The 27,873-nt window shown below is 44.8% G+C and overlaps 2 protein-coding genes across 14 annotated transcripts in view; one reads left to right on the top strand and one right to left on the bottom strand.

The window, feature by feature from the left end:
* The window catches only part of Arhgef4 (Rho guanine nucleotide exchange factor 4), a 158,535-nt gene extending 149,272 nt beyond the window's left edge, over nt 1-9,263 (top strand). For 2 of the 6 annotated variants that reach the window (XM_021721650.3, XM_078017293.1), the window contains 9 exons: nt 639-818; nt 2,102-2,278; nt 2,363-2,542; nt 3,459-3,691; nt 4,158-4,287; nt 5,746-5,877; nt 6,556-6,799; nt 7,477-7,554; nt 8,071-9,263. In XM_021721650.3, coding sequence (XP_021577325.3) covers nt 639-818; nt 2,102-2,278; nt 2,363-2,542; nt 3,459-3,691; nt 4,158-4,287; nt 5,746-5,877; nt 6,556-6,799; nt 7,477-7,554; nt 8,071-8,222 — 1,506 coding nt within the window. In that variant the 3' untranslated portion in view covers nt 8,223-9,263. The other 4 variants (XM_040294228.2, XM_021721654.3, XM_021721657.3 and 1 more) reach the window with 4 other exon arrangements.
* An 818-nt stretch (nt 9,264-10,081) lies between these two features.
* Nucleotides 10,082-27,873, bottom strand: part of Fam168b (family with sequence similarity 168 member B) — a 34,344-nt gene continuing 16,552 nt past the window's right edge. For 5 of the 8 annotated variants that reach the window (XM_013365643.4, XM_040294231.2, XM_013365733.4 and 2 more), the window contains 6 exons: nt 27,368-27,451; nt 19,383-19,418; nt 17,655-17,797; nt 17,381-17,558; nt 15,129-15,258; nt 10,082-14,562 (listed from right to left, as the gene is read on the bottom strand). In XM_013365643.4, coding sequence (XP_013221097.1) covers nt 15,146-15,258; nt 17,381-17,558; nt 17,655-17,797; nt 19,383-19,418; nt 27,368-27,451 — 554 coding nt within the window. In that variant the 3' untranslated portion in view covers nt 10,082-14,562; nt 15,129-15,145. Of the gene's footprint in view, nt 14,563-15,128; nt 15,259-17,380; nt 17,559-17,654; nt 17,819-19,382; nt 19,419-24,630; nt 24,787-27,367; nt 27,452-27,873 lie in introns of those variants that run through there. The other 3 variants (XR_013424054.1, XM_021721678.3, XM_005315862.5) reach the window with 3 other exon arrangements.

Here is a 27,873-nt window from a genome sequence, read left to right as displayed (position 1 = left end):
AATAACCAAAGCAGAGAATTGTCAACCAGGTAAAAGTGGTTGACTTGGTGACAAAGCACACAAGAACACCAGAGATATCTATGATAGCAGCTGCAATACACACCTACTTTTTTTTTTAATTAGTTTTTAGTTGTCAGTACCTTTGTTTTATTTATTTATTTTTATGTGGTGCTGAGGATCAAATCCAGGGCTTGGCATGTGCTAGGCGAGCACTCTACCACTGAGCCACAACCCCAGCCCCACATACCTACTTCTAAAGTTAGGAAATAAAGGAAAACGGTTGGAATGAGTAAAATGTAGATGCGTGGGACTCTGAGGAGGGGTGCTGCTCAGCTGATGTGGGTGTCTGAGCTGTGGTTGAAGGTGGGTTGGAAGCGGAGAGGCAACTGCTCCAGCACCTGCTCAGCAGGGGTGTGTTCAAGTTAACTTCTGGCTCTACTGTTGAGCCCTGACAGCCTCAATTTGCTCAGGGCACAACCCTGCTATCAAAGAGCTGTCGGCTGGGAGGTCAGGATCTCTTTTTCCCAGGGCAGTTGAGGGTGAGGTTGGACAACAGGAGCGCCTCAGCCTGGCCCTAACCCCATGAGGCCCAGGGTAGCTTTGCCCCACTGACCCGCCTGCCATGGCTCTCTCCACAGCTCATCAGTGATGGCAGTGTGGTCTGTGCTGAAGCACTCTGGGACCATGTCACCATGGACGACCAGGAACTGGGCTTCAAAGCTGGGGACGTCATCGAAGTGATGGATGCCACCAACAGAGAGTGGTGGTGGGGCCGCGTTGCCGACGGCGAGGGGTGGTTTCCAGCCAGCTTTGTGCGGGTATGGTTCCAGCCTGTGCTTCTGCCTGACTCATGAGGAACTACTTGGCTCTTCTCAGAAATCCAAGCCTAAGCTGGACATGGTAGCTCATGCTTATAATCTCAACCTACTCAGGAGGCTGAGGCAAGAGGATCACAAGTTTGAGATAAGCCTGGGAAACTTAGCAAGACTCTGTCTCAAAATAAAACATTTTTAAAAGGGCTGGGGATGTAGCTTAGTCGTAGAGTGCCCCTGGTTCAAGTCCCATTATCAAAATCATCATTATCATCCAAGCTCAAAATAGCTCTGAGGTCCCCCTCTCCAGTTTGTTGGTACCTGGTGCCTTGGGCTGGATGAGTGGGTGTCAGAGAGCTGTGACACAGCCCTGCTCCTCCTACAGAACCACTACCTCCTCTATCCCCTGCTGCTAATGCCTTCCTGCCGAGCCCTCAGGCCAGAGAGAACAGTGTGATGATAGTATATGACTCACAAGGGGAATGTGCATGGTAGAATCCCATCACCAGGAAGAACTTGATTTACCAGGCCTTTATGAAGCACTACAGAACATTTACATGGATCATCTCACTTAACACTCATCTAGCTCTGGGAGGTAGGGACCTGAGGAAACCAAGGCATGAAGTCGCTAAGAGGTCACAGGGAGGGGACAAAGGTCCCACCTAAGGTGACCTCTGGTCTCCAAGGAAAAAAATCCAGGTGCGATCTCCAAAGGGCCAGGCTGAGGGCAGCCAGAAGGGGAGACCTCATGCCCTGGTGTTCAGGTGCTCTTCCTGCCCAGGACTCAGGTAAACTGTCTACTCTGAGCCCCAAGTCTTTCCTTAAGTTACAGGTTTGAACGAGCAAGACCACACCACCTACCCAGTGTAGTCAGCCCCCACACGGCCTAGTATGGCAAGTGCTGGTTCAGAAACCCCTGGCACATTTTCAAGCACTGTGCAAGGACCAAGTTGGGGTGGGAGGCTTCAGGGGGAACATAGGGTCTGCCAAGGCTGCCCCAGTGGTCTTGGGATAATATAGGTGCCCCTTGGTGCAAAACAAAGCAAACAAAAACCCCAAACCCAAAACAGCTCTGAGGTCCCAGGTGGCCTCGCTTCCCATCTCCCATCTGCTGCAGTTAGACCTGCTGTCCCCATCCTGGCCTTGTACAGCAGTTATAGGAGTTTCTGAGCTAGCTCAGGACCACCGCAGGTCCTCTGAGTCTCAGTTCCCCACTGCCACTGTGCAGTGTACAGGGACTGACTCCTAGAGCCACCACAGGGCGCTGACTGACTTCGGGTTGCCTGCAGCTACGGGTGAACCAGGATGAGCCCACAGATGACGAGGCCCCACAGACTGGCGATGGCAAGACTGAAGATGGTGGGACAGAGGCACAGAGCAGCAAAGACCAGATGCGGACAAATGTCATCAACGAGATTCTCAGCACCGAGCGGGACTACATCAAGCACTTGCGTGACATCTGTGAGGTGAGCAGGGACCCAGCTTGTGAGGCAGGGAGGGAAGAAGGACGGAGACAGAGCTCTGACCACCCCTGCCCCCACCCCCACAAGGGCTACATCAGGCAGTGCCGCAAGCGTGCAGACATGTTCAGCGAGGAACAGCTGCGCACCATCTTTGGGAACATCGAGGACATCTACCGCTGCCAGAAGGCATTTGTGAAGGCCCTGGAGCAGAAATTCAATAGGGAGCGCCCACACCTAAGCGAGCTGGGCGCCTGCTTCTTGGAGCACGTGAGCAAGCCCCGGCTTCTCCATCTGGATCCCTAAGCCCTGCCTGTCTAGCACCTATCTCTCTGCCAGGAACGCTTCCTCTCCCCACACACCCTGGCCTTTTATTTTCACCTCTTTGCACCTGGCTCCCTTCTCCAGCCTAGGCAACCTGCTATTGCTGTTCTCCCAGAAGCTTCCAAACATCTGTGCACCAGGCCCCAACCTGCTCCTCTTGCTCTACAACAGTCTTAGAAGGGTCTCTGCTTTTGGGTGGGGGGAAATCACTGTCATCAAAGGGGAGTCTCAGGCATCAGTCAGGAAGGATTTGCTTGGGCCAGACAGGAAGGCAAAGATGTGTCCAGCCACCTATTTAGTGCCCCAGGGAAAGTTCTGGGGTTCCTCAGATAGTGGGTAATCTAGAATTTGTGTGGAATTTATAGCCCACATCCAGTGTAGATGCCAGATGCCCAAAGGTTCATTGACTTGGTCTGGAAAGATTCCAGCCTAACCTGAAAGCACAGAAATTTGTTTTATCCCTGTCCTGGGCAAACACACAGGGTTAAGCAAAGGATGTCTGTCGCTCTACCTTCCAGCCTCTGCCCCACTCATCTTTTGGCCTTAATAATAGCCCTTCCTTATTAGCACCTCTGATTTCATTAAAAAAAAAAACAAAGTTTAAGTTTCTACTGAGGGCTTTGCTGAGAAAGCTGGGTGGCAGCAGGCAGGAGCACGCAAGTCCTCTCGGGATCTTCCCATCCTTGGATGTGAATCCACATACCTTGTGCCCAGTTAAGTAAGTGGAGAGTGCCTGGTGTCCCCTGAGACCCAACTCCTAAAAGAAATCAGAGGCTCTTGACTCTCAGGAACCTGGGGCTTTGGCTGATTGCCTGGGGGAGCAGGAAGACAGCCATCCTAATCTCCAGCTGTGCCTTTACAGCAAGCAGACTTCCAGATCTACTCCGAGTACTGCAACAACCACCCCAACGCCTGCGTGGAGCTGTCCCGGCTCACCAAACTCAGCAAATATGTGTACTTTTTTGAGGCCTGCCGGCTGCTACAAAAGATGATCGACATCTCCCTGGATGGCTTCTTGCTGACTCCAGTGCAGAAGATCTGCAAGTATCCACTGCAGCTGGCTGAGCTGCTCAAGTACACCCACCCTCAGCACAGGTAGGAGGCATGAAGCAGGGAGGTAGCCTGAGGTTATGCACCAGTCAGTTTGTTAAGCACTTGGGGTGTGCTGGGTTCTGCTGTAGGTACTGGGACAACACACCAAATAAAACAAGCAATGTCCTCAAAGAGCTACCACCGCAGTAGGGGAGAGAGAATCATCAAGAGGATATTAAGGGGCTGAAGCTCAATGGTAGAGCACTTGCCTCGCCTATGTGGGGCACTGGGTTCAATCCTCAGCACCACATATTGTGTCCATCTACAACTAAAAAAAAAAAAAATTTCTTTTTAAAAAGAGGATATTAAGCTTAATATTCAGGAGGAGAGAGATTGTGCATTTGACCAGTCAGACATGGCAAGAGGAACAGCCCCAGGAAGAGTCAGCTCCACCCAGGGGGCTGTAGGAGACTCCTACATCTCTCTGCTCTCTAGCCTGCAGTGCCCTTCCATCTCTGTTCTGCCACAGGGACTTCAAGGATGTCGAAGCTGCTCTGCATGCCATGAGGAACGTGGCCCAGCTCATCAACGAGCGGAAACGGAGACTTGAAAACATCGACAAGATTGCTCAGTGGCAAAGCTCCATAGAGGACTGGGAGGTGAGGGCCCCAGGGCCCAGAAAACACTGCTGGGTCTTTGCTTGAAAATTGTGCTTATCCCTGAAAAGTCTGGGAGGGAGCAGAATCAGAGAGCCAGGGTCTTGAAAGCAAGCACTCATGGCAGAAAAGCAGGTTCTCTTGTACAGACACAGGGTCCTTGGTGCTGCCCAGAGCCAAGCTTTAACACCTGGTGGCCCCCTTCCTGTGAGGTAAGACAATCCTCCCAAGAGCCACCACTAGCCAGGAGAAGCCCTAACAGAGGAAGCATGTTTTTTCTAAACTATATCTATTCCTCAGGGGACAGATTACATCACTGAGTTTTATTGAACTTTTGGGGCTCCCAACAGTTGGATTTAGGCCCCAAAGTGTGACCAAAAATGGATCACTACCTATCAGGGCTCCCTAGTTCCATTTTTATGACTTGCATATTCCCCAGGTAACTGCCATCCTTGCCTTCTAAGGGAACAGGAAGGCCTGAACTGATACATTCCTGCTCCCCAGAGCCATAGAGGGTTTTGCCCTTCTACCACCAGGCACTCTTCCTCCTCCCGAGGCTCTGCTCCTGTCCACACAGTGGCACTGTGCCAGCTGTCAAAGGAATTATCTGAAAATCAATATAAATCAGCCACAGAACGTTATAAGATAGATTTCTGGGCCCCACCCTTGACCTACTGAATGCAAATCCCTAAGGAGCACCTGGGCAATGTGGTCTAGTGGTTCAGAGGCCCAGCCTTGGCTAAGGACCCATACAAGTTCAGTCATCCCAAACTGAGTGGTTACCAACAGCTGGCTGGGATTTGTACTCATAGAATTGGAAAGGGACAGGACGTAGAAAGTTGAAAGTTCCAGTGATGGAATTTCAGGTACTAAATACATATAGCTGAGAAAAGGACCTTCTTTAGACTCCTAAAGACTAGCTACAGAGGTGAATTCTAGCCAGCCTAATTTTTTCACTAGGGCAGAACCATCTAATCAAAAGTGTGAACCACATGTGTAATTTTACACTTCCTAGTAGCCATCTTAAAAAAGAAACAGAAGAAACTGATTTCAATGTTGTTTAACTCAGTATATCCAAAAGAGCATTTCCACTTGTAATCAACACAAAATACCATTGAGATATTGTACATTGTTTCATATTAAGTCTTCAAACTCAGTGTATATTTTATACTGACATCTCAATATGGATTAGCCACATTTTCAGTGCTGAAGAGCCACATGAAGCCACTATTTTGCAAGGATGGCCAGCTCAGGTCAGATCCTTCCACCTTTTTCCTTCCCCTTCAATAGTCCCCACCTTTGGGACCAGAATACTTCTTAGGCTTCAAGAGCACCCAGCCTCCCTTGACCTGGCCCAGTGGAAACTATAATGGGAATACACCCACCCACCCACTACAGAGGCAGGAAACAGAGCCCAAGGTTGAGTGTGCTCTTCTCATGCCTCTCCTTGGGGACCCCCAGGGGGAAGATCTTTTGGTCCGAAGCTCAGAACTCATCTACTCGGGGGAGCTGACTCGTGTTACACAGCCCCAAGCCAAGAGCCAGCAGAGAATGTTTTTTCTCTTCGACCACCAGCTCATCTACTGTAAGAAGGTACCGGCATCACTCTGCCCTGATGGATTGGCCCCACAGAGCAGGTGGAGAGACTAAAGCCAAGGGCTGGGAGCAACTACCCCAAGAAAGGGAGACTGGCAGATCCTACACTGGCCATTCCTCATTCCTGGGAGGAATGGTCAGGCCCGTAGGGCTGGGAGATGGTGAGACCACAGGATGGCTCTCAGTCCAGTCAGGGCCCAGTATTGTTAAGAATGCCCTCCTCCTGACCTGGCCCTTGCCTGATCCTCAAGTCACCTATTTATTCTCCTCCTATAAATCTCTGCTTCTCCTTGTGACCCCTGAGGTCCTTTGCGGTAGCCTCCTCCCGGCCTCCTCTTCACTGTTGGCCTAGAAGCCCCCATCCATGCAGTTCTCCTTGTCCACTGTACTCCTCTGTACTGTGCCCTGTAGGCCACTGTCTTAGTTTCTATGTCTATCTATCTTCCCACCAGACTATACAGTTCAAAGACAGGGCTGCCTCCTGCCCAGTTAGTAGCTGGGCATTGAAAGGGCAGGCTCCTCCACTGGTGGTTCAGCCATCATAGGTCACAAGAGGCCCCCTCTGTCTTTAGGTGCTCACCGTCTGCTGGGGAGGTGGCTGGGGGCAGACAAGGGACATGGGCAGGTGAGCAGGTGAACAGGTGGGCAGCCAAAGCTCAGGGCAGCATCTGGCAGGACCTGCTTCGCCGAGACGTGCTATACTACAAGGGCCGGCTGGACATGGATGGCCTGGAGGTGGTGGACCTGGAGGATGGGAAAGACAGAGACCTCCACGTGAGCATCAAGAACGCCTTCCGGCTGCACTGCAATGCCTCAGGGGTCAGCCACCTACTATGTGCCAGGAAGCCTGAGCAGAAGCAGCGCTGGCTCAAGGCCTTTGCCAGGGAGAGGGAGCAGGTGCGGCTGGACCAGGAGACAGGTGCGAGACCCTGCTGGGCCTTGCCCCACCTCTAGGGCCAACCTGGCCCTTTTGCCTGGCCTGGCTGCCTGGCAGTCAGAATCACCTTGATAAAGTAAGGCAGTGTATTTCATCCAGGAGTTTCAGGGCTCCAGCAATCTCTTGGTCCTAGTAGTAAGCAAAGCCACCCTCTCTCTACTGGCAGGAGTGGCCCTTTCTCAGTATACGGCCCCAGAACACGGGTCTGCTGGCCTGCATGGGGTAGGGTGGATGTTGCTTCACTGCACAGACTTGCACATGTACCCATGGACATGCTCTAAAGCCAGCTGGAACCCCGAGAAACATGAAGGGGAAGGTGGGTAATAACCTCCAGAATCCTCCCCTGCCCCATGAGAATAAGCTTCTCCCCCTCCTATTCACTCAGTGGCCAGGTTGCTCTTGGTAAAAGAAAGAGCATCCACCTAGACACTGCACAAAGTGAGGGCCAGACATCAGGTAAAGGCAAGAGATGTGGGGCACAGTGGGAGGACTTCATTCTCTGCCATAGTTGGCAGGGCCAGATGACTGAGCAGGACAAGGAACAGCCCTTGCTATATTAAGGGCACAAACCCTGAGGCATATGAGAGTAGAACACTAGGAAGACCACACCCAGGCAGGGGAGGAGGAGGATATGGGGCCTTATGTATACCTCCCCCCAGGCTTCTCCATCACTGAACTGCAGAGAAAGCAGGCCATGCTAAATGCCAGCAAGCAGCAAGCCACAGGGAAGCCCAAAGGTAAGTGGACAGTAGTCCCACCTATGGACAGCTCTGTCATTGATTACATCTTTGACCCCCAAAAGCAAAGCCACCAAAATACCAAGTTCCCAGAGGTGCCCACTGCCCTTTGTAGGTATTATGTTCCCAAAGGTTGGTGATAAGGGGAAGCTTGGGTCAGTACATTGTTCTTTATCGTGACCACTCTGACCTCAGCATTGTGGCACAGTTAGTGTCAGTGCTTTTCTTCCCTAGGTTGCTGACAGGCACCCTCACAGCTACCTTCCCCCTTGCTATAGAAAGAGCCAACATCACATGCCTTAGAAGGGCCCCTGGTCATCTATCATCTCTGAAGGCTGTAGTAGGTCAGGGCCAGGCCAGAGGCTCCAGGCAGACTGGACCCCAGGATGTGGTCAACCCCTGGGGAAACAAATCCTATGCAGCAGAATTGAGGGTTCTGGAACGGGCCCCTCTGCCTTCCACCCTGTGCCACCTAACACTGGGGCACCCATGACCCTGCTGTTTCTCTTTGCCTAGCCGTAGGCCGGCCCTGTTACCTGACACGCCAGAAGCACCCATTACTGCCTGCCAGTCGGCCCCAACAGCAGGTCTTGGTGCTGGCAGAGCCCAGGCGGAAGCCATCCACCTTCTGGCACAGCATTAGCCGGCTGACACCCTTCCGCAAGTGAGCCAGTACCCACCTGATAGCACTTTGTGGACCTGCCCATCCTCAGCCCCCAGCTTTTCCTCCTTGAGGACCACTCCATCTGGCCATCCTTCTCTGCCCGTCTTGCAAACTGGAAGTGTGCAGGTGTTGGTGCCCCCAGGGCACACCAGGTTTGTGCTCCCATGCTTGGTTTCTTCCCTGCTGCTGATGAATGAAGTGACCAGCTGGGAGAGGCAGGGCCCTGGCACATACAAGCCCCTCCTGCAGCCTGATCTCTGACCCTCTCCCCTTCTGTCCACACTATGGACCTGTCTGAGGCCTTCACTAACCAGGAGCCGGGAAGCCACCGCTCAGAACCACTTACCAGGCCGGCATGCAGAAGGCACTAGCTGCTTTGGACCAGTTTCTTTGGAAATCTAATCATCCCCACTCCTGTTTCCTCCAGGCAGGAGAGACCTACTCTATGGTCAGTGGCCACCTACAAAGCTGGGCTGTGTCCCTTCAGGCCACTTGCAACCTTGGAGTACAGGAACCAGAAATTCTCTACCCAAATATCTGGCCCAGACCTGCCCTTTTACCTCCCAGCCCCTCTAGACATTGCTGGTCACCCTCTTCACTCGTGATGTTGTGTAGTGGGAAGAACAAAACCATATAGTCAGCCACAATGGTCGAGGTTTTGTGACCATTCCATCTGTAGCTGTGGGGTTGCTACAGAACCACCTGGTTCCTGTTTTTGTTGGGGTTTTGTCCTCTTGTTTTTCTAACATGAAGAAAAACAGTTAATTGTTGTGACACAGAAAGATTGCCTTACCCTAGTGAGCGTGAGAAGCCATAAGGACTGAATTCTGGGGCCAACAGCATCCAGACTGACCCAACCACTCCAGGCAATGGACATGTGGCGAGGGCACCCACATCCTGCCCAGGGGCGCCAGGAGCACAGCCAGGCCTGGCATGTCAGTGTGGAACCCTACAGGATTCAGCAGCATGGACAGTCACTCTTGCACTATACCTTCTCCAAGCCAGAAGCCACATTTAATTTCATAAAGAAACTTGTGAAAAGTAATCTGGCTCCAGCCATTGCGTTCTGTTGGGTGGGTGTGTGTGTGTGTGTGTGTGTGTGTGTGTGTGTGTGTGCGTGTGTGTGTGCGCGCGCGCGCGCCTGTTCTTTCTGTGCCTGGGCTTTCCCCAAAGACAAAGAATGAGCTGGGGGCATGGTGGTGTGTGCCTATAATAATCCAGCGGCTCAGGAGGCTGAGGCAGAAGGATTGCAAGTTCAAGACTAGCCTCAGCAACTTAGCAAGGCCTTAAGCAACTTAGACATTGTCTCAAAATAAAAGCATAAAAAGGGATGGGGATGTGACTCAGTGGTGAAACCCCAGAGTTCAATCCCTGATATTTTTTTTAAAAAAAAGGAATACCGTGAGCCAAGAAATTCCAGAGGTATGGGGTAGGGGTGGGCTCTATTGAAGACTGGGGTCAATGCTGCAGAAACCAAGGATTGCTGGGAGGACAGTCTGCAAGACCTGGAGGTCCATTTCCTTCCCTGACTGCTCAGCTGGAGCTGGCATACATGACTTTGAGGGACTGGGGTCCACCATCTTTCTGGGCCTCAGCATTCTCCCTGCTGAAATGGGGAAGGATATGAATGACTTCCCAGGTGGACCCTGGCTACAGAAGCCAGAAGAGGAGCCCGAACTGCCTCCTTCCCAAACCACCTGGGAACAGTCCCTCAATCCACTGCCTCCAAGGGGTTGAAGACCACATGACCTTCCCCAAACCCCTAGCAGTCTCATAACTTGTGGAAAGATACAGCACCTCTCTATTAGGCCAAGCTACTTCTAAACAAAGCCTACAATGAAAAGAATCATGAAAACCAAAATATGCAACACAAGTCAATCTTTATTGAAAACTGCAGTATTAATACATAACAATTCTTGTTACAATAAACGTGCTTTAAGAATTTTAAATCTGAGCTCATCTACTCATCAGATTGCATAAAAAATTAAAATAGTATGAATTTACACCTAATTGAACTGGCTCAGAATGGATGGTCCATTCCTTTTTATTGACACGTAAGTTCAATGCAGAGGCGAGGGATGCCTTAACACTGGAAGACAATGCTGACTTAAGCTTAAAAAAAGTACCAAGAGAACAGTGTAAAAAACAGTATTTAAAAATCATTTAAAAAAAAGGGGGTGCGGGACAGTTTCCTATTCAGTTACAGCCCATGAGCCTCCTTGGGGCCTTTCCTTCAAGTGGTCATCACAGCAACCCTGTTAGGAGCAGTCTCAGATCTGGCCCAACTAGTTTATTCTACGGCCCACGGCTCTGCACCAGAACCCATAATGCCACCCTAGCCAAGGAGCTGCCTGCTGCACCACTCTGGGACATCTCACCCTGCCTGAAGTATATCAGGACTCCCTGACAGAGATGTTACTCCTCTCCCGGTCCTAACTGACAACACTTTATTTAATCCTGCTTATCCTATATGTTTTTCATTTTTCAAATGATTGGGGAGCGGGGAAAAGAGACAAACCCTCTAAAACATGCAAGACCAACTTTGCAGTTTCCACCAAAGCCACATCCACCTCAGAGTGTCATTTGCAGTGTATTTGAAGGTCAGCCACCCTTCAGAAAGCTCAGGTGGAGTAAGCAGCTCAGAGAAAACAGACATAAACCTGGGAGATGTGCTAGGCAGAAGAGCTGAACTCTGCTCTCCCTGAAGCCAACCTCACTCCTAAACTTTAGAGATCCTTTTAGAAAGCACCAGAGAGAAGGACCAGCTGCTGTCCCTCCTGCCACTGCACCCATGAGAGATCCTTCGCTGTGTGGGCAGTGCTAGGCCAACAACAGCTGGAGCAGCGAATGCTGCCAGATAAAAAGGTGGCCCAACTAATCAGAGTAATACTGTTTTCAAATGTTAGTAAAGGAGAGGTGACATTTGAGCTCCCTCTGTAAAGGAGTTCCAATATTTACACAGCTGGTGCATGGCAGCTTTTTACCACTCCCCAATGGCACACGAAGCCCACGTGGGGACAACACTGCCAGATGCCAGGGCATTCCAATGTATTTCCTATCACTGACATGTCCCCCAATAAACATGCAAATTACTTCCTAGACCTCCTCTGTCACAGCAGGATACAGCTACCAGATGAAGCAAAGCATAGATGCCTTGCTGGGGAAGGGCAGGACACTCTAGAGGCCAGGGACCCAGCTCAGGGCTGGGGACCTCTCTACCTCCTATGAATACTACATTTGCATAGCACACAAGAAATGTCACCCAATAGCAATTCATAGGCCTAATAACCACATCATCAAGAATGTTCTTGAAAGATGGACCACAAGAGACATAAAAGGTTCTGGAAGAGCTTATGTGCCTGTTACCATGATTGGCCCTGGCCCCAAAGGTGTCCTCACCTCACAGAATCAAGAAGCTCATAGATAACTCAATTCTAAACACTCAGCTTCCAGACCACATCCAAACTAGATTTCTATGAGCAGAGAGGAACAGCAGCTACAAAGCTGATGAACACATCTTCCACGCCTCAGGGGAGAAGAGAATAAACATTTTTTTATATTCATAATGACATCCATGTTTACAGGAATTAGGTCCTTTGTTTGCCTGTATCAGTTACTAAAAAAGAACAATAATTCAGCTGAAGAACACTCAAATAAGGAATGTCACACACACAAAAAGCAAAATTTCAGGGAATGTTCCACAATATGCTTTCGATAACAAATTATACAGCTCTGTAACAGAATACTGACCCAGGTTCTAGCCCTTAATTAATTTTACTAGAACTGAATGTTTTAAAAATTACAACCTATGACAGTTTTGGTACTACTCAAATTCAGATTCTTATCTGACAGATAAACTCTCTTTAACAACACATTTCATAAACTGATGAAATGATAGTGTCAAAATGGGAAAGATTTCTACTAGATATATAATGCCAAAGTATCTGATAGTCTCTTAGTTCAACTTCACAAAAGGGAAAAAAAGATTTTAAAATAATTTTAGAGAAGCAAAATATTTATTAAGCTGATGTACACAGGGGAAGGGATGCAACCCACTCTTCTTTACCCTTCACCTTAGTGCTTGTGGAAACACCCTGTGTTTTGCCAGCCTCACACAGGTCTGGAGACAGTTCATGTAACTTCTTAGGACTTCCTCCAGAATGCATATGACTCTGCCCCTTATAGGCACAGGGAATGTACATGTTTCCATTTTTGTGTGGGGCTTTGTTAAAGCATACACTAAAGTTATGAATATTGTTCTACTCATATATTACCACTCAATTTGGGAAAACTGCCTTCTCTGTCAGTTAAGTCCCTGAAACCCTACTGATATTGCAAACCAATACAATTACCAACACATATTTGTGGAAATGGACACAAATTATGTGCGTGGGGTACGTCTCTCTCTCTCTCTCTCTCTCTCTCTCTCTCTCTCACACACACACAAACACACACACACACACAAGTTAAGTGCTCACAAAGCGATTTAAAGTACTTATCAGTAAACATTCTATGTTAATAGACATTAGGAATAAGGAATCTTCTGTTTACAATGATCCATGCAAAAATATTCCTAAACTTCTTACAAAATAAATGTGGAAAAAGAAAATGAAGAGTACTCACTATAAAAAATAAGATTACCAAAGGCTCAGTGGTCAGGTATTCCACCTACCAGCCAGGCTGACCGCTAACAGTGACCTCCACCAGAGTGCCAGAGCCCTGACCTAGCTGCCTGAGAAGCAGCACAGAATCCTCTCTCAATCAAAGTCCACAGCATTCCAAACAAGGATGGGGTGGGAAAAGAATGAACTTCCATCTCTGCCTGACAGACCCCTGAAAAAGAACAAGTCTTCATACCTCCACCCTTCTGACCCTCACTGAAAACAGACATGCACTCCTATTGATGGAAGTTGGGCATGGGGGGGGGGGAGAGTCCTCATGATTTCTTATGTACAATATTCAGATTTTAAACTAAAAATCTTCCCATAATAGATCCTGGCAGGCAAATCATTCCACTGCTACCAGGCCCTTTCTGCCATCCACACTCACTTGGTGCTGAGTGCCTTTAGCTCAAAGAAGAGATGAGATGGCAGAAGAGGCTCACAGACCACGGACACCAACCCTATAAATCTCCTCCGGCTGGTCACAATCAGGTGGACTACTCCAAGACAAGCTACATGATTCTACATTATCAGACATACCCACAGCCTTGCCTCTCTACAAGAAACATGAGGAATTTTAAATAAAGTTTTGTTCCCTTTAAATCATTCTTAAATATACAACTTTCTCTATAACATACAGCTGAAGTCTTTGCCATTCCTTGGGAGCAGGGTGTGGGGACCAATGCCTGTAAGTTTTCAACTGACTTCAAACATTTCTGGGGAAGGGGGCGACTGGAATGATTTTCTAAGCTAAATAAACCAGAAGGCAATACCTCATCCAAGTGTTTCACATATCTTCCATCCTAGGAAGACAATTTAGTTCTACTCAGGACTTTTTCAATAAAGATATACAAAAAATCTTCCTTCTCTGTAAGAGAACAGACAGTGTAATGGAAATTTAGATGGCAAGGAAAATTGTTTTGCTGATATGTAGAAAACCCCTTTGCCCCTAACTATACTGACCACACAACTCTAATCTTCCATGATGGTCTTTAAGCATGTCCCCTTTCCCTGGACCCTGCCAAGCCTACACAGAAAGAAAGGGATGCCCACTAATTGGCTGATCCCAAATCACAGTGGCCCACCCACTCTCTCCCCATCCCTGCAGCTCCCTCCCATGCAGTCAGTGCCAAAGAAACAGATCGCTGAAAACTAAAGTCCAGATCCAGAAGTGGCAACCTACATCAACCCCAAAAGGTTGAAGAATCATCTAAGGTATTTCAGGTATGCTCTATGAACATATTCACTTTAACACTTATAACTTTAAGACTTTGTATACAACAGTGCATTAGTGAAACAGTTGTAAAATATGTTTCCATTCCTTTGGGTTTTGCATAAGATGGTTTTGCATCAGTCACTGCAGGTAGATTGAGCAAGCTTTGTTTTTGTGTTTGTTTTTTTAAACATGCATTCAACTAGATATGATTCAGAATAGATTAATACTCCCTTTTTATCATTACAGTTAGCTAAAAAATTGCCAGGCAAGTCCACAAAACAGGATTTGCTTTAAGACCAACCCACGGAGTTAGCTGGAGACTAACGGCACTGGGACCTGCTGGGCCGGGACAGTCGTATTTAGCTAAGTGTGAGAGCATTAAGAAGAAAGTCCTGGTTGGAGGCACAAGGCCTGCAGCACCAGCTGTGGAACCTCAATGATGTGACTGCACAGCTCCATCCGCAAACCTAGAAAGAATGAAAGGTACACAGTCATACAGAGCTCTTCTGCCATCACTGTTCCAAAAACTCCAAAAGGACAAGATCCAATAGGGTCAAAAAGGGCAGCAGGGCACAAAGGTGCTGGACCTGATTCCCACCCACCTCACAAAGACCCCCCTAGTTACAACCAGAACTCTATCTCCTACAACAGGCAGGAGGGAGATGCAAGCATATTCCAGGTAAGAATAGAGATGCAGTGGAAATAGTAACCACTCAAATGATTTCCTTCTCTTTATGGAGTTCCAGGAAGATCAAAAACATAATGGGGTTGTGGCTCAGTGTAGAGCGCTTGCCTAGTATGTAAGAAGCACTGGGTTTGATCTTCAGCACCATATAAAACATGAAATAAAAGTATTGTGTCCATCTGCAACTTTAAAAAAAAACAAAACAAAAAAAAAACCCACTACAATTGCTCTTAGATCAAAGGTCAGGTGCATTTTTTCCTTAGTGCTTAAAACATGAGGTAGGTTTGTCATCCTCCACAGAGAAATGCACTATTGCCAGGACCCAGTGAGCCTTCACTGATCACTTACATTTATTTGCAGGGTGATCACCACTGAGGGGGCACATAGCTGTAGGTGGGTGTTCCTGGAGCCCGATACGTGGGCACAGTGACTGGGTGAGGGGCAACAGGAGTTGGGGAATGGGCAGTCAGAAGGGTACCTGAAAAAAAGATCAGCACATCACACAAAAAGCAGGTCTACATGCTATACACCAACTCCAGTGTGACTCCACACTGTCACTAACATGTAGGCCTTTGTGAAGAGAAAGGCACCTTGGAAAAGGGCACAGTCCTGAGACTCAGAATAAGGTCAGAAAGCTAATCAGATCACCCCCAAAAGAGCTGAAAGATATTTGATAATGTGTCTGTAAAAGGGCTTGTGCCACCAACTGTGGTGGTGCATACTTGTAATCCCTGCTACTTAGGAGGCTAATTCAAGGAGGATCACAAGTTCAAGACCAGAATGGGCAACTTGGTGAGACCCCGTCTCAAAATTAAATTAAAAGGGCTGGAGATATAGCTCGGTGTTAAGAGTGCTTCAGTACTGCCAAAAAAAAAAAAATTTAAAGAATATATAAAAAGGCTTCGGGTCTATCTTTACAGAACATTCAGAAAACTTTTCGTGGTTCAGAAGAACCCCCACCCATTTTTTCGGTTCTACAGATTGAACCCAGGAGTGCTTTACCACAAAGATACATCCAGTTTTGTTTTTGTGGCGCTGGGGATTGAACCCAGGGCCATGTGCATGAAAGGCAAGCACGCTACTAACTGAGCTATATCTACAACCCACATCCAGTTCTTTTGATATTTTGAGACAGGGCCTCGCAAAGTTGTGATCCTCCTGTTTCAGCCTCCCAAGTCACTGAGAACAGGTGTGTACACTGCCCCAGGCTTTTACAAACATTTTAAATAGTATTATCAGACTTAAACAGAAAATTCTTATACAACACAGGTGAACCTTAATGAAGAACATTATGCTACGTGACAACAGGACAAATATTGTAGATGGTCCCACTTCAATGAGAGTATTTAAGAGTTATCAAACTCAGAGACAAAACAAAATGGTAATTAACAGAGCTAGAGAGCAGGTGTATAGCAGTTTAATGGAGTACAGGTATTTAACACATACAGGATATTCAGATTTGCAAGACGAATACCAATGTGAATAGACTTAACAATATATAAAATTATGGAAAAATTATTAAAAGGGTGAAAAAAAAAAGAGAAATGTGAAGTGGGATTTCCAAACTACATGAGCTTCTGAGTACATTAAGAAAATGTATTTTTCCTATAACTACAAAAAAATTCAGGGACTACCTGAATTCTTTTGCGGTCAACTCTCCTCAAACCTAATGCCATTATTCCCTGTTGCCTGTGCTCACCCTGCCCACCATGGCCTCCAGGACACAGCTTCTGTCTATGTCACAGTCTTCTCTGCTTTGACAGAAAAGTACAGGAAAGCCAAATAAAATAGACATTAAGGTCAGAAATACACAGTATCCCAAAAAGCCTTCTCTTTGGTAGAATTTCCTTATACTGAAGTTGGAAGGTAGGGAAGTGACATTCCAATCATGGGCCATCAACCCTTAAAGACCAGCAGGTAACTTAATCCCTAAATAGCAAATCAAGCCCCAGGGCTTCCATGGATCCACAGAGACATGCCTACTCTAGCCTAGTGGTCTCTTCTGCCCTTGGTTTGTTCTACTGACTTAGAAGAGGACTGGGGAAGTAAAGCAGATAAGCCGAAAGATCTGTGCAAGTAGCTGTTACTTCTATTAACACCAGACCAGCATTCCTAGATACACTGAAATCTTGCCCATTAACTTAACTTGACCTATGAAGCCAGATCATACTAAAGGAAAATATGAAGAGGGCCAGCCCACAAAGTGTTCCTCCTCAAGTTTTATATGCTCACACTGGTAGAGGGAGTAGTGTCTGGTCACTCACTCCTCATCCCTACTGCCAAATGGACTATCCAGCTCACCAACAAAATGACTTAGTCAAATTCAGAAAGTGCTGTTCAGTTATGCTCCACAAGGGAAGCCAGTTGGTTCATCAACTCTTACACCCCACACTCCAGTATCCTCTCAACTGAAAGAAGGGGAAGGAAAGGAAAGGAGTTAAAGTCAAAGGTAACTGTCACTTCTTCAAAGAATCACATGTACTTCAAACAAACTACAGCCATGAAAAACTAGAACCAAGAGTCAGAGTATTCATAAGCTTTCCCACACCTTACCCCAGCCTTATGGCACCATAGCATACACACTAGGAATAAGGACTCACCTGCTGACATGGCCATCGTGGTCCCAGCAACCATGCCCATGGTGACCCCATTGCCTCTAGGAGGAGGGATGGGAGCAGGGTACACTGTTGCCGGCATGCCATTGGGCTGCACCACCGTGGTGTGATGGATGACGTGAGGAGGTGCTGCATACAGTGGCTGTGTATAGTACGTGCCTTGCTGTGGGGATAAGGAAGACAACTGCCACAAGGTCCCACAATTTTGGGACCTAATGGAACCAATCCTTCCCACCATGCAGGGCATGTCCAAGCATACCTGTGCGTAAGGGCTCTGCTGGGGATAGGCACTTCGCACGGGGTACACGGCAGTCTGGTAGGGGTTGGGGGAAGAAGAGTATGGCGGCACGGCCCCGCTGGTGGGGGAACAGGACACTTTGTAAGGTGTGCCAGGAGTGTAACCTGTAACAAAAAAGCCCATGCCTGAGTTCATGTGGGACCATGCCAGGCATGGGGGAAGGACATGTGTAGGGTGGAGGCAGGTGTCATCTTAACCACGAACAGTGTAACACAGTCAAGATTCAACAGTCCCCTCTCTCCTCTACTGACACCAAGCTCCATTTTTTGGCTTTGTGTGCAACTGAAGTGGGGGGGGGGTTGCTGAAGAGGAGAAAGTTCTATGGAGCATATGCTCACATAAGAACAGGAAATTAAATACTGTCCTGACCTACCAGAATATAAATTGGTACAGCCTTCCTGGCCACTCAATTTGGCATTTAAAGTACATATGTATTTTAATCCCACAATTAGCTGTATAAATCTACCATAAAGAAATAAGCACATATAACAAAGACATAACTTAGAAAGCACACTAATCTCTGGTATTAGAGCAAAAACAAAAGGAGAAACTTATCAAACATCAGGGATTGGCTTAGCACCCTACAGTAGAAAAACTTTTGGATCAAAGGAACAGATTGAACACACACACTTACTTGTTCCCACCCAAAATGACATGAAAATGATTATAAAACAGATTAAGGAATAAAAAGACAGACCAAAAAATGAAAGTAAAGGCTGGGCGTGGTGGCACACGCCTGTAATCCCAGCAGCTTGGGAGGCTGAGGCAGGAGGATCACGAGTTCAAAGCCTGCCTCAGCAAAAGCAAGGCAATAAGCAACTCAGTGAGACCTTGTCTATAAATAAAATACGAAAAAGGGTTGGGGACATGGCTCACTGATCTGCCTGAGTTCAATCCCAGGTACCACCACCACCCCCGCCCACTAAAAAAAAAAGAATGGAAGTGAAGAAAGCTTTTAAATCTAAAAAGCTACACTCCATAAGTATTGAGAATAGTCTGATCATAGGACACCAACTTGTTTCCAGAAGCTGGTGAAGGCCTCTAATAGGGAAGAAGGGCTGTGAATCTACTGAGTGACCATTAGGTGTCTGGCTCCCCTCCTGATCCTCTACCCCAACAGATTTGCTCTCAGGTCTGACAGAGAGGGCCTCTGGCTTACTATGCTCACGGCAGCTCTATTCAACTGCCAGGAAGCTATAAATAGCCCACATGTCCACCAGCATACAGACAAACTGGTACATCTATACATCAAGACACTGCTCAGCAACCAAAAGGAACAAACTACTGATAACAGACAACATAGATGAGTCTCAATATCACTATATTATGCAAAAGAAGCCAAAATAAGAATACATGTTATATGCATCTGATAGTAAGCACCAAGAAAGAGCAATCAAAATTCACAATGATAGAAAATCCACCAGTTGTGGCCAGGGGCAGAGGGCACATGTACCTTTCAGAACCATGTAGTCACCCAACTATGGTGGTGATGTAAAACCCTGTACAACTATCCAAACACACCAAGGTACACAGTAGAAAGGACAACTTCCAGTACAGGTAAACACTACCTCTGCAGAAGCTATTTCTAACATGTCCCTAATGACATTCACATTCCCATCAGTGTAATGTGAGGCAGGGAGCAATCACACTGTCACAAAGTATAAAATCTCAAACCACAAACACACTTACCACAGCACCCAGCAACTCCACCTCCAGATATTTCCCCTAGAAAATGAAAACACAGGTCCACAATGGGACTTGTAAAACACGTTCACCAATCTAATTCCTAAAATGGAAAATAATCCAAATGCTGATTCATCAATAGGGAAAAATATACACTGTGATACATCCATTAAACACTACTTAGCAATCAAAGATGAATTTCAAGCCATGTCAAGCTTTCCAAAAAAGCCAGACCTCAAAAAGAACACCAGAAATTATTCCACTTATATATCAAACACTAAGTAAATCCAACTATTTGACAAATCAAAAAAGAGGAAAAGGTGAAGAAAACCTGGGATGATAAAAGGATTGTGTATATTGTTTGGGCAGTAGTTCCACAAGAATGTGCAACTCAAAATTCACGTACTGCACACTTAGTATGTAGGTTTTTTGTGCATAATCTAGTTAAAATTTTTTCATTTTAATTATACTACTGATTGTATTTAGTAATGTAACACATTTTGTTTTTAATTTTAAAGAGAAATAATGAAAAAGGAAATTCAGTTTTTTGGGGTTTTTTTTGTTTTTTTTTTAATATTTATTTTTTAATTCTCGGCGGACACAACATCTTTGTTGGTATGTGGTGCTGAGGACCGAACCCGAGTCGCACGCTCTCGCTACCGCTTGAGCCACATCCCCAGCCCCCGGAAATTCAGTTTTAAATGGCCTTTTTAACCACAAGAAATTCTGCTTCCCTCCATGGGGCCAGGTAAGTCCTAGTCAACTGTGGCTGTAGCCACATGACAATAGTATCCTCATCAGAATCTCCATGTATGTGCCCAGGCTCTTCATGACTGTAATGTCAGGTTTTCTCATGCACTCCCCAGGGCGTGTTCACACTGCTATCCCTTCAGTGCACCCAATAGCTGGCCCAGAGATGAGTTGTACTCCAACAAGATCCATCTGCATCCAGATTCTTAATCTCTTCATCCAAACCAGGTGATTCCCAACCTCAGCTAGTCTATCTGGAGAGAAAAGATCCTCCCAGATCTCCCTAATTATTTTTGAAGTTCATTAATTGCTATGTTAACTAAGTATAAACAGTACCAAAATTTGAATATATCAACTTTTAAACTTGGTTAAAAACCAAATACACAAATTTTCCTCCAGAATTTAGAAAAGCAAGTCCAACTATAAGAGCACTTAAAGAGTTTCTGCTATAATTTAGAATTTCAATATCCCCAAAAGGCTTGGTCCCGTTTGGTGCTACTGGAAGATACTGGAAAAACTGGGCCTTTGGCCGGAAGTGTCCAGGTCACTGGGGACAAGCCCTCCTTCCCCACAGAGATTTTAGAATCCTGTCCCTCTCCCCCTCCTCCATCTCTTTTGCTTCCCAACTGGGAGAATTCTGCCCATCTGGTTCTGCAATAATGTGCTGTTTCACCTCAAAACCCGAGTAATGGAGCTAATCCTTCACAGACTAAGATCTTTAAAATTGTAAACAAGTGGGGTGCAGTGGTGCACATTGGCAATCCCAAAGACTGAGGAGGCTGTGGCAGGAGGATCACAAGTTCGAGGCTGGCCTCAGCAACTTAGAAAGGCCCTAAGCAACATAACAAGACCTTGTCTCAAAATAAAAAATAAAAAGAATTGGGGGTGTACCTTAGTGGTTAACCTCAGTGGTTACCATCCCTGGGTTCAATTCCTGGCACACACACAAAAACAAAAACAAAAACAACACAAACAAACAAACAAAAAATACCACACAAAACAAAAACCACCAAAAACAAAAATGAAACCCCTATAAACCAAGCTAAGCCAGGTGTGGTGTCAAACACCTGTAATCCCAGCGACCTGGGAGGCACAGCAGGAGGATTTCAAGTTCAAAGCCAGCCTTGGCAACTTAGAAGAACCTGTCTAAATAAATAAGGGTCAGAGATGTAATTCAGTGATAGAACACCGTTGGGTTCAAAAAACATGAGTCTTTTCTCTTAGAAAGCTAACTATCAGGCATTTACAGTTATTGAAAACTGACAAAAACAGTCCTTTTTCTAACTGCTCATCCTAAGAAGAAAAAAAAGTGATAGCATCACAGGTCTATGCATGTTAAAACTCATCAAAACTTTAAATATGTGCACTTTATTGAATGCCAAATATACTGCCAGACAACATTTTGATTATAAAGAAAAAAAGCAGTATGGAAGCTATCAAGTCCCAGCTACTCAAAGACACTCCCAGGAGGTGGCCCAGGACAGCTTTATGAAATTCCTCACAAGAGACTGGCTTGATGGGCTGGGGTTGAGCTCAGTGGTAGAACGCTCATCTAGCACGTGCAAGGCCCTGGATTCGATACTCAGCACCACATAAAAATAAGTAAATAAAATAAAGGCATTGTGTCCAACTACACCTAAAAAATAAATATAAAAAAAAAAAGAGAGAAAGAGACTGGTTTGCTCAGAGGAGGAAACAAGGAACAGCACAATGTGGGAACACCTGTGACTAGACATGACCATGGGAGCATTACACAAGCTATATGTCAACACCGAGCCAGAACCTGTCACCAGAAAAGATCCAGCCCTCTCTACAAGGAGGAAAGCCATTAAAAAACAAAAAGACCACCAACACAGATTTATGCAGTCTTGGCAGGCAAGAAGAAGGCAGCTCAGGGTGGAGGGCAGGGCTGTCTCCAAAGAAAGAAATAATAGGGCTGGGCAAGATGGCATACACCTATAATCCCAGCTGTTCAGAAGGCTAAGGCAGTAGGAGCACAAGTTTGAGGCCAGCCTCAGCAGTGTAGGAAGGCCCTAAGCAACTTAGGGAGATCCTGTCTCAAAATAAAAAATAAAAAGGGCTGGGGACAAAGCTCAGTCAGTGGTAGAGTACTTGCCTAGCATGTGTGAGGCTTTGAGTTGAATCCTAAGTATCACAAGAGAGAGAGAAAGAGAGGGGTGGGGAGAAAGAAAAGGGGAAAACCAGATCTGGGATAGGGAGGCAGGGAAAGAGAGAGTCTCATCCTATATATCCTCCTCTTCCCCAAATCACTCCTTCTTACTTATTTCTCAGGACCACAATCACACTACAGCAGGAAAAACTCAATGCTGGTTAACTCATAGGTGAACAACACTAATATGACTCCTACATAGCTTAAATCCAGTTTCTCCCCTATTGTTTCCATGACCTCCATCAATAGTCCTCCTAGGAATCACCAAACTCATAGCTGACCAAAATGTTAACCATTTCTTTAAAAAGTATCACAATCAAAGTATTCATAGAATTATACTTTGTGTGTCACAATTTCATATCAAATGCTAGACTTTTAAGTCTGGGAATCACATTCTTAATTTCTAGCACTACCTGATTTTCAAACGAATATGGCCCCCTTTCATCTTGGTGCAATTTTTTAAAATTCATGACACAGATGGGGCAACTGGAAATATGAACACTGATTGGGATTTTGAGTATTAAAGAATTATTTTTTGGATGTAAATATGATATATATTATAGTTATATATTTTGTCTTTTAAAGATAATATTAAAAAACATGAGTAGAAGGGGAAAAAAAACTTGAACAGGATGTCTGAAAATTACTTCAAAATAATAAAAGGGAGAGCCTGGTGCAGTGGTGCATGCCTGTAATCCCAGAGACTAAGGAGGCTAAGGCAGAAGGATCTCAAGTTCAAAGCCACCCTCAGCAACTTAGCAATACCCTAACCAACCTATCAAGACCATTTCTCAAAATTAAAAATAAAAAGGGCCAGGAATGTGGCTCAGTGGATTCAACCCCTAGTACCAAAATAAAATAATAATAATAATAATAAATGGGAATGTGGTTAGCATATAGATGAAAAACATGAGCCCTGAGCTGGTAACTGCTAAAAAGTCAAGTGACAGGTAAGTAGAGATTATACTCTTAAAACTTGTGTATATATTTAAAATTGTTCCTAATAAAGCCTCTTTATTATAAAGTGTATTTGTTTTAGAGTTTAGACATACTGTTATGAATTAAGAGACAAAAGACATACATTAAACCTTAAATTCAACTTGTGTTAAGTAGATCTTATTTCCAATTATTTTTTTAAAATCTGACATAAGTGGACAAATGTGAATGTGAGCAATTAAATCACATTAGAAAACTACCATTTCTAAATGTAATTATGTTAAAGAATGAATGCTTATTGTTTTGTTAGAAAGGAGCATTCTGGTTTTGGTTTTTGTTGTTGGGGATTGAACCGAGGGCACCTTACCACTGAGCTTTCTAACCCCGGCTCTTTTTTTTTTTTTTCTTAATTTGAGTCAGGTTCTCACTAAGTTGCTGAGCTGGCCTTGAACTTGCAATCCTCCTGTCTCAGTCACCAAGCCAGGAAGGAAGGGAAATTTCTGAAGTCCACAAAACAAGAGCCACAAAGGCTAAATATAATTCTAAATTAGTTCAGCAGAAAAAGAAAAAAGACATGTTCATTCTTTTATAGATAAAGGAAATAGGGCAAAGTCCAAACTGGAAGACCTAGGCAAAAGGTATAATGGGCATTCACTGTACTGTTTTCTCAACTGTTCTGTACATTAAGAAATGTTTAATAATAAATAAGGTTTAAAAAAAAGAAAAGTGCTTTCAAGTTGGGTATAGTAGTGTGTACCCACGGTCCTGGCTACCTGGAAGGTGAGGCAGGAGGATTCCTTGAGACTAGGAGTTCAAGGCACTGGCAACATAGCAAGACCCCCATCTCTTTAAAATACGTAAAGAATTGGGCTGGGGATGTGGCTCAAGCGATAGCGCGCTCGCCTGGCATGCGTGCGGCCCGGTTTCCATCCTCAGCACCACATACAAACAAAGATGTTGTGTCCGCCGAGAACTAAAAAATAAATATTAAAAAATTCTCTCTCTCTCTCTCAAAAAAAAAAGAGTAAAGAATTAAAATGATAAAAATAAGCAGGTACAGTGGTGCACTTATATAATCCCAAAGAATCCATAAGCAATTTAGTATGACCCTGTCTCAAAATAAAAAATAAAAAGAGCTATGGATGTAACTCAGTGTTAAAGGGCCCTTGGGTTCAATACCCAGTACCAAAAAATAAAAATAATTTTTACCAACTGCCTTAAAAACAGAAAGAAAACAGTCACACACAGTAAAAGACACATGTACAAACTTTTTATCTAAGACATGTGGATGGCAAATAAGCACACAAAAAGATTACTGATATTATTTTTGTCTCGAGAGTTAAAAATACAATGAGATCTATCTACTAGATTAGCTAAAATTAAAAAGATTGGTCATACCAGTGTTGCTGAGGATGGAGAGGAACTGGAACTCTCATACTCTACTGAAGGGAATACAAAATGTACAACCAATCTGGAAGACAGTTCTGCAGTTTCTTCCAAAGTTAAATATACACCTGCCATAAGAATCAGCCATTCCATTTTTGTGTTTATTCAAAAAGTAATGAAAACTTATGTCCATAAAGACTTGTACATTAATAATCATAGCAATTTCATTTATAGTATCTCAAAACTGCAAATACCCCAAATGTTCATTCCTGGCAAACAGATAAGCAAACTTATGGTATTTCTATACAACAGAATACTACCTAACAATAAAAAGGATTCAAATACTGATACACACTACAATAAGGAAGTCAAAGAAATTTGCCAAACAAAAGACAATCAAAAAAATAAAATGTTTTTTCGATGTGAATTCATTTACACAAAACTTTTAAAAAATGAAAACTCACCAACTGTTAAGAGAAAACAGCCCAATGACTTCCTGGAGCCTGGGAGACTTAAAAATGGGTAGAAGAAAACATTTGGCAATGATGGATGTGTTTATTCCCATCTATGATAGAAATAAACTACACAGCAAAAGTTATGAAATGGTATATTTCAAATATGTCCCATTTATTATGTCATGTATATAGAGGCCGTTTAAAAAAAAAAAGGAATTAAACAATGGGAGATGTCTTGCAAAAAAAGATGGGTGCTGGTCACCATTAAAGCAGCAATGAGGGGCTGGGAACATAGCTCAGTTGGTGAAATGCTTGCCTCGAATGCACAGGCTCTGGGTTCAATCCCTGACACCACCACCAAAAAAAAAAAAAAAAAAAAGCAGCAGCAATGAGTAACAGTATTATAACAATTATTGAACCCAGGGAACATATGTTCCACAACAGCCTCAAAAGACAGGAACAAAGAAGTCATCTAGGGCTGGGGATATAGCTCAGTTGGTAGAGTGCTTGCCTCACATGAGCAAGGCCCTGGGTTCAATCCCCAGCATCACAAAAAAAAAAAAAGTCATCTGATCCAGTCAGAAAAACAACTAGACATGCTGGGTATGGCAGCACACGCCTATAATCCCAGCTACTTGAGAGGCTGAGGCAGGGGGATTCCAAGTTTGAGGCCAGCCTCAGCAACTTTAGCAAGACACTGTCTCAAAATTAAAAAGGACTGGGGAATGTGGCTCAGGGGCAGAAGGATACTAGGTCCAATCCCCAGTACTGCCAAAAAAACAGAAAGATAAAAAGATATAAACAAAAACAATTTTAAAAAAAAGATAAAAACAAGGCCATTGTAGGAAAGAATTAGGGATTTAAAATAGAGATTGTTGGCTTATCCTATAGTGATACGGAAAACTATTAAGTAAAATTTCACCTGGAAACATTACTCTGGCTTAAGTGAGCAAGAACATAAACCCAGGACAGAAAAACTGGGAGCAGGAAGACCAAATCAAGATTTTTCTCTTAATATGAACTAGGGACTGAAGAGAGGTTGACATAGTGGAGACAGAAAAGAAATGGACATATGACTAGAATATAAAGGCAAAATTTTATGAATCATAAAATAAGAAGAATTTTGGAGAAGGACACTATTGCCATCTTTCATCAAAATGAACTATGTGAGGCTAGTGTTCTAAGCCACAAAGAATTGCCCCAGCAATCTTGGAAGGTGCTTCCCGTGGAGGACAAGCCAAGCCCTCATGTCAAAACACAGGCCACCACTGTTGCAAAAGAATCACGGGGTCCTGAGTATGAATGCCGGAAAGGAGTCAACATCAGAGGATGCAGGATCACGGGAGGAAAATTCCACTCAATAAACAACCTTTAAAAGACTCAGATGAAACCAACTGCAATTTTTTTTTTTTTTTACTAAGGATTGGACTTGGGGATACTCAACCACTAAGCCACATCCCCAGCCCTATTTTTTATTTTATTTACAGACAGGGTCTCACTGAGTTGCTCAGTGCCTCGCCATTGCTGAGGTTAGCTTTGAACTTATGATCTCTGTCTCAGCCTCCTGAGACACTGGGATTACAGGCATGCACCACGGCGCCCAGTCCAACTGCATTTTTCACAGTGACTTTTTTTTTTTTTTAAAGAGAGAGAGAGAGAATTTTTTTTTTTAATATTTATTTTTTAGTTTTGGGCGGATACAACATCTTTGTTTGTATGTGGTGCTGAGGATCGAACCCGGGCTGCACGCATGCCAGGCGAGCGCGCTACTGCTTGAGCCACATCCCCAGCCCTTACAGTGACTTTTAAAACAAAAATATTCTGATGCACTTTACATGGAAGACAAGACTTTCTTTTAAACAAAGACTGGGCTAGGGATGTAGTTCAATGCTAGAGCACTTGCCACTGGGTTCCAACCCAGTACCAACACCCCCCCCCAAAAAAAAAGAATTAAAAAAATATAACCAAATAAGCAAAGTGCTAAAGTACCATAAAGAAACCAATGGCAAGATGGTTTTCAGTTTCTAGTAGTAAGCCCCTACTCCTTAAACAGAGAGGCTCTGGCATAAGAAGTTACCTTTAACAACTGAGTGATTATAATGAAGATTTGTATGCTGAGAGGACCTGGCAATATCTAAAACTTATAATACAGACACCAAAAGGCTAATTTCATAAACTCAGAAATAAAACCACTTAATCCCAAATCCTAACTCTGTCCCCTCTCTTCTTAAAGCCCAGTCCCTTTTCTTTCTCCCCTACTGCATGTACAATGCATTTCATCACCCAGGACATACCTGTTTGGAAGGTAGGATTCGCTCCAGGGTACATGTTAGGAGAATAGGCAGGAGCTGCGGCTGCATAGCCCATGGGGAAACCAGCTGAAAGAAAACATATACAGCACAATGGGATGTCATCAATGAAGAAGTGAGACTCTTATAAACAGAGCTCCTACAAACCCGTTATTCTTACCCTCAACTCCAAAACTCCACACGATGATATTCTTACCCTCAACTCCAAAACTCCACACGATGACTCACAAACACCAATAGCACTAAGTGCCCAACAGTTTGTCTATAAGTTGTTTTTCTTCAAAATTTTAATGGGTAAGAACCATAATCATATGTTCTAAATCTATGATTAAATGTTTACAACTTTTTACAAATGGAAAAATTTGGCATAAAGAGAGTTAGAATCTACTCTGAAGAAAAACTAAATCAAGGGGCAAGGTATTATAGGTCAGTGGTAGAGTCAGTCCCTGCTTGGTATGTGTGAGGCTCTGGTTTCAATTTCCAGCACCAAA

Source organism: Ictidomys tridecemlineatus, chromosome 7, assembly GCF_052094955.1.
Source record: "Ictidomys tridecemlineatus isolate mIctTri1 chromosome 7, mIctTri1.hap1, whole genome shotgun sequence".
NCBI classification, from domain to species: Eukaryota; Metazoa; Chordata; class Mammalia; order Rodentia; family Sciuridae; genus Ictidomys; species Ictidomys tridecemlineatus.
This window is presented reverse-complemented; position numbering and strand designations above follow the sequence as displayed.